Raw genomic sequence first — 15,290 nt, 5'->3', positions numbered from 1 at the left:
CAGTTACTACCCTAGCCCCAGTCTCTACCCCAGTCACTACCCTAGGCCTAGTCTCTACCCCAGTCACTACCCTAGGCCTAGTCTCTACCCCCAGTCACTACCCTAGGCCTAGTCTCTACCCCAGTCACTACCCTAGGCCTAGTCTCTACCCCGTCACTACCCTAGCCCCGGTCTCTACCCGGTCACTACCCTAGCCCCGGTCTCTACCCGGTCACTACCCTAGCCCCAGTCTCTACCCCGGCCACTACCCTAGCCCCAGTCTCTACCCCAGTCACTACCCTAGGCCTAGTCTCTACCCTAGCCCCAGTCTCTACCCCAGTCACTACCCTAGCCTCGGTCTCTACCCCAGTCACTACCCTAGCCCCGGTCTCTACCCCGGTCTCTACCCTAGCCCCGGTCTCTACCCGGTCACTACCCTAGCCCGGTCACTACCCTAGCCCGGTCTCTACCCTAGCCCCGGTCTCTACCCGGTCACTACCCTTGCCCCGGTCTCTACCCCGGTCCCGACCCTAGCCCCGGTCTCTACCCGGTCACTACCCTAGCCCCGGTCTCTACCCGGTCTCTACCCTAGCCCCGGTCTCTACCCGGTCACTACCCTAGCCCGGTCTCAACCCCGGTCACTACCCTAGCCCCAGTCTCAACCCCGGTCACTACCCTAGCCCCGGTCACTCCCCAGAGTCTACCCTAGCCCCAGTCTCTACCCCAGTCACTACCCTAGTCCTAGTCTCTACCCCAGTCACTACCCTAGGCCTAGTCTCTACCCCAGTCACTACCCTAGCCCCAGTCTCTACCCCAGTCACTACCCTAGCCCCAGTCTCTACCCCAGTCACTACCCTAGCCCCAGTCTCTACCCCAGCACTACCCTAGGCCTAGTCTCTACCCCGGTCACTACCCTAGCCCCACTCACTATCCTAGCCCCAGTCTCTACCCCAGTCACTACCCTAGGCCTAGTCTCTACCCCGGTCACTACCCTAGCCCCAGTCTCTACCCCAGTCACTACCCTAGGCCTAGTCTCTACCCTAGCCCCAGTCTCTACCCCAGTCACTACCCTAGCCCCGGTCTCTACCCTGGTCACTACCCTAGCCCCAGTCTCTACCCGGTCACTACCCTAGCCCCAGTCTCTACCCCGGTCACTACCCTAGTCCCAGTCTCTACCCCAGTCACTACCCTAGGCCTAGTCTCTACCCTAGCCCCAGTCTCTACCCCAGTCACTACCCTAGCCCCGGTCTCTACCCTGGTCACTACCTAGCCCCAGTCTCTACCCCGGTCACTACCCTAGCCCCAGTCTCTACCCCGGTCACTACCCTAGCCCCAGTCTCTACCCCAGTCACTACCCTAGGCCTAGTCTCTACCTAGCCCCAGTCTCTACCCCAGTCACTACCCTAGCCTCGGTCTCTACCCCGGTCACTACCCTAGCCCCGGTCTCTACCCCGGTCTCTACCCTAGCCCGGTCTCTACCCCAGTCACTACCCTAGCCTCGGTCTCTACCCGGTCACTACCCTAGCCCCGGTCTCTACCCCGGTCTCTACCCTAGCCCCGGTCTCTACCCCAGTCACTACCCTAGCCTCGGTCTCTACCCCAGTCACTACCCTAGGCCTAGTCTCTACCCTAGCCCCAGTCTCTACCCCAGTCACTACCCTAGCCTCGGTCTCTGCCCAGTCACTATCCTAGCCCCGGTCACTACCCTAGCCCCGGTCTCTACCCCGGTCACTACCCTAGCCCGGTCACTACCCTAGCCCGGTCTCTACCCTAGCCCGGTCTCTACCCGGTCACTACCCTTGCCCCGGTCTCTACCCCGGTCACTACCCTAGCCCCGGTCTCTACCCGGTCACTACCCTAGCCCCGGTCTCTACCCGGTCACTACCCCTAGCCCGGTCTCTACCCGGTCACTACCCTAGCCCGGTCTCTACCCGGTCACTACCCTAGCCCGGTCTCTACCCGGTCACTACCCTAGCCCCGGTCTCTACCCCGGTCACTACCCTTGCCCGGTCTCTACCCCGGTCACTACCCTAGCCCCAGTCCCTACCCTAGCCCGGTCTCTACCCCGGTCACTGCCCTAGCCCCGGTCTCTACCCGGTCTCTACCCTAGCCCCAGTCTCAACCCGGTCACTACCCTAGCCCCGGTCACTACCCCAGTCACTACCCTAGCCCCAGTCTCTACCCCAGTCACTACCCTAGGCCTAGTCTCTACCCCAGTCACTACCCTAGGCCTAGTCTCTACCCCGGTCACTACCCTAGCCCCAGTCTCTACCCCAGTCACTACCCTAGGCCTAGTCTCTACCCCAGTCACTACCCTAGCCCCGGTCTCTACCCCGGTCACTACCCTAGCCCCAGTCACTACCCTAGCCCCAGTCTCTACCCCAGTCACTACCCTAGCCCGGTCACTACCCGGTCTCTACCCCAGTCTCTACCCTAGCCCCGGTCTCTACCCCAGTCACTACCCTAGCCTCGGTCTCTACCCCGGTCACTACCCTAGGCCCGGTCACTACCCTAGCCCCGGTCTCTACCCGGTCACTACCCTAGCCCGGTCTCTACCCCGGTCACTACCCTAGCCCCGGTCTCTACCCGGTCACTACCCTAGCCCGGTCTCTACCCGGTCACTACCCTTGCCCGGTCTCTACCCGGTCACTACCCTAGCCCCAGTCCCTACCCTAGCCCGGTCTCTACCCCGGTCACTGCCCTAGCCCCGGTCTCTACCCCGGTCTCTACCTAGCCCCAGTCTCAGCCCCGGTCACTACCCTAGCCCCGGTCACTACCCCAGTCACTACCCTAGCCCCAGTCTCTACCCCAGTCACTACCTAGGCCTAGTCTCTACCCCAGTCACTACCCTAGGCCTAGTCTCTACCCCGGTCACTACCCTAGCCCCAGTCTCTACCCCAGTCACTACCCTAGGCCTAGTCTCTACCCCAGTCACTACCCTAGCCCGGTCTCTACCCGGTCACTACCCTAGCCCCAGTCACTACCCTAGCCCCAGTCTCTACCCCAGTCACTACCCTAGCCCCGGTCACTACCCCGGTCTCTACCCCAGTCTCTACCCTAGCCCCGGTCTCTACCCCAGTCACTACCCTAGCCCCGGTCTCTACCCCGGTCACTACCCTAGGCCCGGTCACTACCCTAGCCCCGGTCTCTACCCCATTCACTACCCTAGCCCCAGTCTCTACCCCAGTCACTACCCTAGCCCCAGTCTCTACCCCAGTCACTACCCTAGGCCTAGTCTCTACCCCAGTCACTACCCTAGGCCTAGTCTCTACCCCAGTCACTACCCTAGGCCTAGTCTCTACCCCAGTCACTACCCTAGCCCCGGTCTCTACCCCGGTCACTACCCTAGCCCCGGTCTCTACCCCGGTCACTACCCTAGCCCCAGTCTCTACCCCGGTCACTACCCTAGCCCCAGTCACTACCCTAGCCCCAGTCACTACCCCTAGCCCCAGTCTCTACCCCAGTCACTACCCTAGCCCGGTCACTACCCCGGTCTCTACCCCAGTCTCTACCCTAGCCCCGGTCTCTACCCCAGTCACTACCCTAGCCTCGGTCTCTACCCCGGTCACTACCCTAGGCCCGGTCACTACCCTAGCCCGGTCTCTACCCCATTCACTACCCTAGCCCCAGTCTCTACCCCAGTCACTACCCTAGCCCCAGTCTCTACCCCAGTCACTACCCTAGCCCCAGTCTCTACCCCAGTCACTACCCTAGGCCTAGTCTCTACCCCAGTCACTACCCTAGGCCTAGTCTCTACCCCAGTCACTACCCTAGGCCTAGTCTCTACCCCAGTCACTACCCTAGCCCGGTCTCTACCCCGGTCACTACCCTAGCCCCGGTCTCTACCCCGGTCACTACCCTAGCCCGGTCTCTACCCGGTCACTACCCTAGCCCCGGTCTCTACCCGGTCACTACCCTTTCCCGGTCTCTACCCGGTCACTACCCTAGCCCCAGTCCCTACCCTAGCCCGGTCTCTACCCCGGTCACTGCCTAGCCCGGTCTCTACCCCGGTCTCTACCCTAGCCCCAGTCTCAGCCCGGTCACTACCCTAGCCCCGGTCACTACCCCAGTCACTACCCTAGCCCCAGTCTCTACCCCAGTCACTACCCTAGGCCTAGTCTCTACCCCAGTCACTACCCTAGGCCTAGTCTCTACCCCCGGTCACTACCCTGGCCCCAGTCTCTACCCCAGTCACTACCCTAGGCCTAGTCTCTACCCCAGTCACTACCCTAGCCCCGGTCTCTACCCGGTCACTACCCTAGCCCCAGTCACTACCCTAGCCCCAGTCTCTACCCCAGTCACTACCCTAGCCCCGGTCACTACCCGGTCTCTACCCCAGTCTCTACCCTAGCCCCGGTCTCTACCCCAGTCACTACCCTAGCCTCGGTCTCTACCCGGTCACTACCCTAGGCCCGGTCACTACCCTAGCCCCGGTCTCTACCCCATTCACTACCCTAGCCCCAGTCTCTACCCCAGTCACTACCCTAGCCCCAGTCTCTACCCCAGTCACTACCCTAGGCCTAGTCTCTACCCCAGTCACTACCCTAGGCCTAGTCTCTACCCCAGTCACTACCCTAGGCCTAGTCTCTACCCCAGTCACTACCCTAGCCCCGGTCTCTACCCGGTCACTACCCTAGCCCCGGTCTCTACCCGGTCACTACCCTAGCCCCAGTCTCTACCCCGGTCACTACCCTAGCCCCAGTCACTACCCTAGGCCTAGTCTCTACCCTAGCCCCAGTCTCTACCCCAGTCACTACCCTAGCCTCGGTCTCTACCCTGGTCACTACCCTAGCCCCGGTCACTACCCTAGCCCGGTCTCTACCCCGGTCTCTACCTAGCCCCGGTCTCTACCCCAGTCACTACCCTAGCCTCGGTCTCTACCCCGGTCACTACCCTAGCCCCGGTCTCTACCCCAGTCACTACCCTAGGCCTAGTCTCTACCCCAGTCACTACCCTAGGCCTAGTCTCTACCCCAGTCACTACCCTAGGCCTAGTCTCTACCCCGGTCACTACCCTAGCCCCGGTCTCTAGCCCCACTCACTATCCTGGCCCCAGTCTCTACCCCAGTCACTACCCTAGGCCTAGTCTCTACCCCGGTCACTACCCTAGCCCCAGTCTCTACCCCAGTCACTACCCTAGGCCTAGTCTCTACCCTAGCCCCAGTCTCTACCCCAGTCACTACCCTAGGCCCGGTCTCTACCCTGGTCACTACCCTAGCCCCAGTCTCTACCCGGTCACTACCCTAGCCCCAGTCTCTACCCGGTCACTACCCTAGCCCCAGTCTCTACCCCGGTCACTACCCTAGCCCCAGTCTCTACCCCAGTCACTACCCTAGGCCTAGTCTCTACCCTAGCCCCAGTCTCTACCCCAGTCACTACCCTAGCCTCGGTCTCTACCCCAGTCACTACCCTAGCCTCGGTCTCTACCCGGTCACTACCCTAGCCCGGTCTCTACCCCGGTCTCTACCCTAGCCCCGGTCTCTACCCCAGTCACTACCCTAGCCTCGGTCTCTACCCCGGTCACTACCCTAGCCCGGTCACTACCCTAGCCCGGTCTCTACCCCAGTCACTACCCTAGGCCTAGTCTCTACCCCAGTCACTACCCTAGGCCTAGTCTCTACCCCAATCACTACCCTAGGCCTAGTCTCTACCCCAGTCACTACCCTAGGCCTAGTCTCTACCCCGGTCACTACCCTAGCCCGGTCTCTACCCCGGTCACTACCCTAGCCCCAGTCTCTACCCCGGTCACTACCCTAGCCCCAGTCTCTACCCCAGTCACTACCCTAGGCCTAGTCTCTACCCTAGCCCCAGTCTCTACCCCAGTCACTACCCTAGCCCCGGTCACTACCCTAGCCCCGGTCTCTACCCTAGCCCGGTCTCTACCCCGGTCACTACCCTAGCCCCGGTCTCTACCCTAGCCCGGTCTCTACCCCGGTCACTACCCTTGCCCGGTCTCTACCCGGTCACTACCCTAGCCCGGTCTCTACCCGGTCACTACCCTAGCCCGGTCTCTACCCCGGTCACTACCCTAGCCCGGTCTCTACCCGGTCACTACCCTAGCCCGGTCTCTACCCGGTCACTACCCTAGCCCGGTCTCTACCCCGGTCACTACCCTAGCCCCGGTCTCTACCCCGGTCACTACCCTAGCCCGGTCTCTACCCCGGTCACTACCCTTGCCCCGGTCTCTACCCCGGTCACTACCCTAGCCCCAGTCCCTACCCTAGCCCCGGTCTCTACCCCGGTCACTACCCTAGCCCGGTCTCTACCCCGGTCACTACCCTAGCCCCGGTCTCTACCCTAGCCCCAGTCTCAACCCCCGGTCACTACCTAGCCCCGGTCACTACCCCAGTCACTACCCTAGGCCTAGTCTCTACCCCAGTCACTACCCTAGCCCCAGTCTCTACCCCAGTCACTACCCTAGCCCCAGTCTCTACCCCGGTCACTACCCTAGGCCTAGTCTCTACCCCGGTCACTACCCTAGCCCCAGTCTCTACCCCAGTCACTACCCTAGGCCTAGTCTCTACCCCAGTCACTACCCTAGCCCGGTCTCTACCCCGGTCACTACCCTAGCCCCAGTCACTACCCTAGCCCCAGTCTCTACCCCAGTCACTACCCTAGGCCTAGTCTCTACCCCGGTCACTACCCTAGCCCCAGTCTCTACCCCAGTCACTACCCTAGACCTAGTCACTACCCTAGCCCCAGTCTCTACCCCAGTCACTACCCTAGGCCTAGTCTCTATCCCGGTCACTACTCTAGCCCCAGTCTCTACCCCGGTCACTACCCTAGGCCTAGTCTCTACCCCAGTCACTACCCTAGCCCCGGTCTCTACCCCGGTCACTACCTAGCCCGGTCACTACCCTAGCCCCGGTCTCTACCCCGGTCACTACCCTAGCCCCGGTCTCTACCCGGTCACTACCCTAGCCCCGGTCTCTACCCCGGTCACTACCCTTGCCCGGTCTCTACCCCGGTCACTACCCTAGCCCCAGTCCCTACCCTAGCCCGGTCTCTACCCGGTCACTACCCTAGCCCGGTCTCTACCCCGGTCACTACCCTAGCCCGGTCTCTACCCCGGTCACTACCCCTAGCCCCGGTCTCTACCCTAGCCCCAGTCTCAACCCCGGTCACTACCTAGCCCCGGTCACTACCCCAGTCACTACCCTAGCCCCAGTCTCTACCCCAGTCACTACCCTAGGCCTAGTCTCTACCCCAGTCACTACCCTAGCCCCAGTCTCTACCCCAGTCACTACCCTAGCCCCAGTCTCTACCCCAGTCACTACCCTAGGCCTAGTCTCTACCCGGTCACTACCCTTACCTAGGCCTAGTCTCTACCCCGGTCACTACCCTAGCCCCAGTCTCTACCCCAGTCACTACCTAGGCCTAGTCTCTACCCCAGTCACTACCCTAGCCCCGGTCTCTACCCCGGTCACTACCCTAGCCCCAGTCACTACCCTAGCCCCAGTCTCTACCCCAGTCACTACCCTAGGCCTAGTCTCTACCCTAGCCACAGTCTCTACCCCAGTCACTACCCTAGCCCCGGTCTCTACCCCAGTCACTACCCTAGGCCTAGTCTCTACCCCGGTCACTACCCTAGCCCCAGTCTCTACCCCAGTCACTACCCTAGGCCTAGTCTCTACCCCAGTCACTATCCTAGCCCCAGTCTCTACCCCAGTCACTACCCTAGGCCTAGTCTCTACCCCGGTCACTACCCTAGCCCCAGTCTCTACCCCAGTCACTACCCTAGGCCTAGTCTCTACCCCAGTCACTACCCTAGCCCCAGTCTCTACACCAGTCACTACCCTAGCCCCAGTCTCTACCCTAGGCCTAGTCTCTACCCCGGTCACTACCCTAGCCCCAGTCTCTACCCCAGTCACTACCCTAGCCCCGGTCTCTTCCCTAGCCCCGGTCTCTACCCTAGTTCCAGTCTCTACCCCGGTCTCTACCCCAGTCTCTACCCTAGTTCCAGTCTCTACCCCAGTCTCTACCCCTTTCTCTACCCCAGTCTCTACCCTAGCCCCGGTCTCTACCCTAGCCCCAGTCTCTACCCTAGCCCCAGTCTCTACCCTAGCCCCAGTCTCTACCCTAGCCCCAGTCTCTACCCTAGCCCCAGTCTCTACCCTGGTCTCTACCCCAGTCTCTACCTAGCCTCTACCCCAGTCTCTACCCTAGCCCCGGTCTCTACCCTAGCCCCGCTCTACCCTAGCCCCGGTCTCTACCCCAGCCCCAACCTCTCTACCCCAGCCCCAGTCTCTACCCCAGCCCCAACCTCTCTACCCCAGCCCCAACCTCTCTACCCCAGTCTCTACCCCAGCCCCGGTCTCTACTTCAAATAGGTGTTCTGCTCTACAAACACCAGCTGTTACATGTGGCACTGCCACAGAGAGTCAGGACACCCTGACGTTTAACATCCCATCTGAAAGACCGCACCCTAAACAGGGCAATGTCCCTATTCCCTGCCCTGGGGTATTGGGATATTTGATTTAAGACCAGAGGAAAGAGTGCCTCCTACTGGCCCTCCAACACCACTTCCTGCAGCATCTGGTAAGCCAGCAGTGGGATGCAGGGTGGTAATGCTGCTGGGTCAGTCCCAGGGTCAGTGCCAGGGTCAGTGCCAGTACCATATTTCCGATGTGCAGGGATACTGGAGTGGTAGGGTTATATATAACTCTGGTGACGAGGCATCAGGATATATGATAAACAGACTAGCAGCAGCTTATACAATGATTGTGTGTGTGTGTGTGTGTGCCTGTGTGTGTGTGTGCCTGTGTGTGTGTGTGCCTGTGTCTGTGTGTGTGTGTCTGTGTGTCTGTGTGTGTGAATAGATACAGTGCAAACATTAGAAGGGTCGATGCAGATGGTCTGTGTAGCCATTTTGTTAGCTATTTAGCAGTCTTATGGCTGGGGAAAAGAAGCTCTTCTGGAGCCTGTTCCTGCAGTGCATACAGTCTATGGCTTGGGTAGCTGGAGTTTATTTTCTGTGACATTTTCTGTGGGAATATATAAGAATTTACAGAAATATATGCAAAATAATGTTAATACCATTTTAATGTAGATGTTTTTTTGCGTTGGCCATATTTACCATATCATCTGGAAACATAATAATTTTACCTTATCATAAGTAGATATAATTGCAAACGATTAACTTCTTCCAATAGAAAAAAACAAAAAAACAATTTAGTTATGAATTGAACTTTAATTAAATGAGTTAACTCTTCACATGGGATGATTTCACTGGACAACAAAGGGAATATTGAATGATCCCCAATGATCCATCGCATCTCCCAAAAAACATTTTCAACATACATCTGTAAAATTATAGTCTAGAAACTCCATCCCAAAGCCCTTGCTTGGAAGTGTACTTCGCCAGACTGCCAAGAACCCTGCCCTCATCCAAGCCAAGGTGGCGAGACACGGTAGTGATGACACCATAGGCCTTGTTGATCTCTGCACCAGACAGGATGCTCTTGCCAGCATACTTGGGGTCCAACATGTACGCTGCGGTGTGTAGGGGCTTCAGGCAGTCTTCAGGCTTTTTGATGTATTTCAGAACTGCAGTTTCCTCTGCTTGGAGCAACAGTGAAGTGGGCAGGGCAGTATGGATTTATTCTCTTACATCTGCAAACAGAGTCTGAACATCAGACAGGATGTCATTGTCTCCTTCAATCCGTACAATGGCTACTGCTATAGGTTTCAGGCTGCTTACCACTCTCAAAATACACAAGCAAGGGGAATCCAGGAGGATCCTCGCAATGGGGCTCTCCATATTGGCAGACTGATATGGCCATTTCTTGGAGAGTCTCCTTCCCCTCCAGGACACTAGTAAACATGATGACAACACCACCCCAACGGGTGTTGCTGGGCAGATTCAATGTGGTGCTCTTATTCTTCTCACTTTGCTTGGTGAGGTAGATTGCTGCTATAACTTGATGACCCTTCACATACCTAACCATTTCCTTGGCTCTCTTGTAGAGTGTATCCATTGTTTTCAGTGCCATGATGTCCTTGAGGAGCAGATTCAATGCATAAGCAGCACAGCCAATGGGTGTGATGTGAGGGTAGGACTCCACTTTAGACCAAGCAGCCTTCATGTTCGCAGCATTGTCTGTCACCAGTGCAAATCCCTTCTGTGGTCCAAGGTCATTGATGACTTCCTTCAGCTCATCTGCAATGTCGAGACCGGTTTGTCTGTTGTCCCTTGTGTCTGTGCTCTTGTAGAATACTGGTTGAGGGGTGGAGATGTAGTTAATTATCCCATGCCCACGAACATTCGTCCACCCATCAGAGATTATTGCAATACAGCCTGCATTGCAAAAATCAAATACAATTCCATGTACAGATACATAGTTAAGCAGTTATATTAAACAACTCCTTTGTAAGATACATTTTTTTTAAATGAAACGTACGGAAACAGGTGAATTAACACTCCTCGGTTGCAGGCTCAAGCAAGCTAAAACCCACATTCTAGAATAACTAACTATCAGAAATGTTTAACAAGTTAGAAATGATTTAAACACACCTTACTGTAGGTTTCTATTTACTAGTTAACAAAAAATGATGTATGTCTAATAAAATATATTCACCTCACCCAGTATTGTAATCAAAACTTACCAGAAAGCATGTAGTCCTTGGCTCAGACAGTGTAGTAGTGTGGGCTCAATAGCATCTCATTAGTGTGCGGAGATCTTGAGAATCAGCTGTACATGTGATGGAAGAATGCACTGTGCATGCAGAGGGTTGCAATGCGATTGAATTGAGGATTAGTTTAGCCAAAATATGCCACAATACCTATAATTGCCTTGTGTATCCAACAAAAAGATGCACTGTTATAAGCTAACGTTTTTGATGAATTTAAGCAAAATTCCCCAATTCCCCAGGCTTAACTTCCTATGGAAAATTACCAGAAAGTTACCGACCCTTGGTATGACACCTGATATGTTATCACTTATTACTGAGGTATGACACCTGATATGTTATCACTTATTACTGAGGTATGACACCTGATATGTTGTTATCAGCATGTAGAATGGTTTCTGAGGTATGACACCTGATATGTTATCAGCAGTGGAATTGTTAATGAGGTATGACACCTGATATGTTGTTATCAGCATGTAGAATGGTTACTGAGGTATGACACCTGATATGTTGTTATCAGCATGTACAATGGTTACTGAGGTATGACACCTGATATGTTATCAGCAGTAGAATGGTTACTGAGGTATGACACCTGATATGTTATCAGCAGTGGAATTGTTAATGAGGTATGACACCTGATATGTTGTTATCAGCATGTAGAATGGTTACTGAGGTATGACACCTGATATGTTGTTATCAGCATGTACAATGGTTACTGAGGTATGACACCTGATATGTTATCAGCAGTAGAATGGTTACTGAGGTATGACACCTGATATGTTATCAGCATGTAGAATGGTTTCTGAGGTATGACACCTGATATGTTATCAGCAGTAGAATGGTTACTGAGGTATGACACCTGATATGTTATCAGCATGTAGAATGGTTTCTGAGGTATGACACCTGATATGTTATCAGCAGTAGAATGGTTTCTGAGGTATGACACCTGATATGTTATCAGCATGTAGAATAGTTAATGAGGTATGACACCTGATATGTTATCAGCAGGTGAATGGTTACTGAGGTATGACACCTGATATGTTATCAGCATGTAGAATGGTTACTGAGGTATGACACCTGATATGTTATCAGCAGTAGAATGGTTTCTGAGGTATGACACCTGATATGTTATCAGCAGGTGAATGGTTACTGAGGTATGACACCTGATATGTTATCAGCATGTAGAATGGTTAATGAGGTATGACACCTGATATGTTATCAGCAGGTGAATGGTTAATGAGGTATGACACCTGATATGTTATCAGCAGGTGAATGGTTACTGAGGTATGACACCTGATATGTTATCAGCATGTAGAATGGTTAATGAGGTATGACACCTGATATGTTATCAGCATGTAGAATGGTTAATGAGGTATGACACCTGATATGTTATCAGCAGGTGAATGGTTACTGAGGTATGACACCTGATATGTTATCAGCATGTAGAATGGTTAATGAGGTATGACACCTGATATGTTATCAGCATGTAGAATGATTAATGAGGTATGACACCTGTTATGTTATCAGCAGGTGAATGGTTACTGAGGTATGACACCTGATATGTTATCAGCATGTAGAATGGTTAATGAGGTATGACACCTGATATGTTGTTATCAGCATGTAGAATGGTTACTGAGGTATGACACCTGATATGTTGTTATCAGCATGTAGAATGGTTAATGAGGTATGACACCTGATATGTTGTTATCAGCATGTAGAATGGTTAATGAGGTATGACACCTGATATGTTATCAGCAGTGGAATGGTTACTGAGGTATGACACCTGATATGTTATCAGCATGTAGCATGGTTAATGAGGTATGACACCTGATATGTTGTTATCAGCATGTAGAATGGTTAATGAGGTATGACACCTGATATGTTATCAGCATGTAGAATGGTTACTGAGGTATGACACCTGATATGTTGTTATCAGCATGTAGAATGGTTAATGAGGTATGACACCTGATATGTTGTTATCAGCATGTAGAATGGTTAATGAGGTATGACACCTGATATGTTATCAGCATGTAGAATGGTTAATGAGGTATGACACCTGATATGTTGTTATCAGCATGTAGAATGGTTAATGAGGTATGACACCTGATATGTTGTTATCAGCATGTAGAATGGTTACTGAGGTATGACACCTGATATGTTGTTATCAGCATGTAGAATGGTTAATGAGGTATGACACCTGATATGTTGTTATCAGCATGTAGAATGGTTAATGAGGTATGACACCTGATATGTTATCAGCATGTAGAATGGTTAATGAGGTATGACACCTGATATGTTATCAGCATGTAGAATGGTTAATGAGGTATGACACCTGATATGTTGTTATCAGCAGTGGAATGGTTAATGAGGTATGACACCTGATATGTTGTTATCAGCAGTGGAATGGTTTTAGGAAATCATATGGCCTGTATCTCATTTCAATAACGGCCGACTGATATTGCTGACCTGTCTCTCTCTGTTTCCGTCCTCGCTAGAATATTATATCTCTCTCACACACACACACGTGTATAAACACAACACACACACACACTTCTCCTAAGCCACAGACACACATGGCAATAACAAGCCAGAATACATTTACCTCTGCCGTCCAAGAAGCTTTATTAACAAGTTGAAGAAAGAAAGGATGCAAGGGAGGAGGAGGGTGGGGTACGTGGTGAGGGAGGAGGAGGGTGGGGTACGTGGTGAGGGAGGAGGAGGGGGGGTACCTGGTGAGGGAGGGAGGAGGGTGGGGTATGTGGTGAGGGGAGAGGAGGAGGGTGGGGTACGTGGGAAGGATAAGGTTGGGGTACGTGGGGTAGGGAGGAGGAGGGTGGGGGTACGTGGGAAGGATAAGGTTGGGGTACGTGGGGGAGGGAGGAGGAGGGTGGGGGGAGGAGGTGGGAAGGATAAGGTTGGGAAGGATAAGGTTGAGGGTTGGGTAGGGAGGAGGAGGGTGGGGTACGTGGGAAGGATAAGGTTGGGGTACGTGGGGTAGGGAGGAGGAGGGTGGGGGTACGTGGGAAGGATAAGGTTGGGGTACGTGGGGTAGGGAGGAGGAGGGTGGGGTACGTGGGAAGGATAAGGTTGGGGTACGTGGGGTAGGGAGGAGGGTGGGGGTACGTGTTGGCAGAAGAGGAACATAATTCCATTAGGAAAACAGCGAGCTGTTGGAGTGTCCTCCTGTCAATCCAGGAACAAATGTACCATAACAGGTAACATCAGCTCTCTTGTCACTTTGTCTCTCAATATTCTGTATCCGTCGGTGTCAGTAGCGGATGAAAAAGCATCAGTAAGAAAGTTGTTAAGAGCAGAAACAGCCCCCTCTATCCTCACAGTGAAACCACGGCCCAGTCTCTTAATAACTAAGAAATAAATGGATGAATCCATTTTTGCCACAACAACAAAAAAACTGTCTCCTTCTGCTGAACTGTTCTGCACACACACTGTGTTCCTGTTTCTTCCTTCCGTTGTTTGTTTATCCGACAGCTAAGCGAAGGTAGGAATCCACCAGGACTTTACAGTGGGGTTTCAAATCACATTTCTCTACTGCTAGTTTCATATATAAAATAAATAAAAAATGCCTTAACATTGTTGTTTCTCTATTCTACTAAAGGTCACATTCATTCTGCTTAAAGGTATACTTTGTAAATATGTTTCTGCTAGTCATCTAACTTGCTATCTTTAGGCTACTTGCTATAAAAAGGTTTCAAGCTGTACACTTATGGCTGATTTTGTTCAGATTTTCTTCGACAAGGCATTCATACACTAGCTCTGGTTTTATTAAAGGGTTCAAGCCGTGCTAACAGGGACAGCTCTATCCTGCTTTGTTTTGATATAGTTCTAGATATACACCCGGTATTGTGTTGCAAAACTCTGTTAACTTTCTCAAAGTTCTCTGGTTTTCCAGAAATCCTGGTTTCAAGAATTCACGGATTCCTGCTTATTTCCTCGTAACCAGGATTTCTGGGAAATCGGGGGAATGTTTTGAGAAAGTTAAAAGAATGTTGCAGCCCTAGTCCAGAAGCACTGTTTCTCACTCAACATGCAGGATCCTTGTAGTTCCACTCCTCAGAAAGGCAGTCCAGTCAAACCTGGCCTGGGCCAGTTGAGTTTGTGCTGGATGTTAATTTCTCTGCTCTTTTGCTGTCTTGCTCTCCATCTCCCTGCCTATCTGTTCCTCTCCATCTCCCTGCATATCTCTTCCTCTCTCTATTTCTGTCTCAATCTCCCTCTTGTGGTGTCTTCTGCCTCACCCCTGGGTGGCAATGCAATCTATCTATCCTACTCTGACAGGCAGTGTCTAACTCTCTGCCCTGCCTGGTGGGTAACCCAACCCACTCTCTCTGCTAGTGGGGTGGGGTGGGACAGAGGAGGCAGGTGTTGGGTAGAGGGAAGGTACAGTAGGAGATGGCTTGTCTGCCTGGTGCTATGGCACGATGGGTGAGTCTGAGAAGACTGAGGTGATGGAGTGGCCTGAAACCGAGACTGGGGACAGCGCACCTGTAGCCGCCCTTAGCCGGCCGTTCTGCACTTCTTTGATGGGTTCCAGAAACACCACATGCTTGTTGTTACTGACCTTGCGGCCTGGGCCCTCTGTGGTGGCGGGCGGGGTGGGGGTCAGGATTGAGGACTGGGCACTGCACTGGTCATTGGCCGGGCTGGGGGTACCCGGCAGAGGGG

The 15,290-nt window shown here is 53.5% G+C and overlaps 2 protein-coding genes across 3 annotated transcripts in view; one reads left to right on the top strand and one right to left on the bottom strand.

Moving 5' to 3' along the window:
* Positions 1-15,290, top strand: part of LOC112255369 (E3 ubiquitin-protein ligase RNF123) — a 266,952-nt gene that overhangs the window by 178,295 nt on the left and 73,367 nt on the right. The gene's annotated exons all lie outside the window — the stretch shown is intronic.
* Positions 13,635-15,290, bottom strand: part of amigo3 (adhesion molecule with Ig-like domain 3) — a 4,667-nt gene continuing 3,011 nt past the window's right edge. The window contains exon 1 of the mRNA XM_024410209.2: positions 13,635-15,290. This exon is cut by the window's right edge and continues 3,011 nt beyond it. Coding sequence (XP_024265977.1) covers positions 15,037-15,290 — 254 coding nt within the window. The 3' untranslated portion in view covers positions 13,635-15,036.

Source organism: Oncorhynchus tshawytscha, linkage group LG07, assembly GCF_018296145.1.
Source record: "Oncorhynchus tshawytscha isolate Ot180627B linkage group LG07, Otsh_v2.0, whole genome shotgun sequence".
In the NCBI taxonomy this organism is placed as follows: domain Eukaryota; kingdom Metazoa; phylum Chordata; class Actinopteri; order Salmoniformes; family Salmonidae; genus Oncorhynchus; species Oncorhynchus tshawytscha.
Note: the sequence above shows the minus strand (reverse complement) of the source record. Positions and strands in the feature narration are given on the sequence as shown.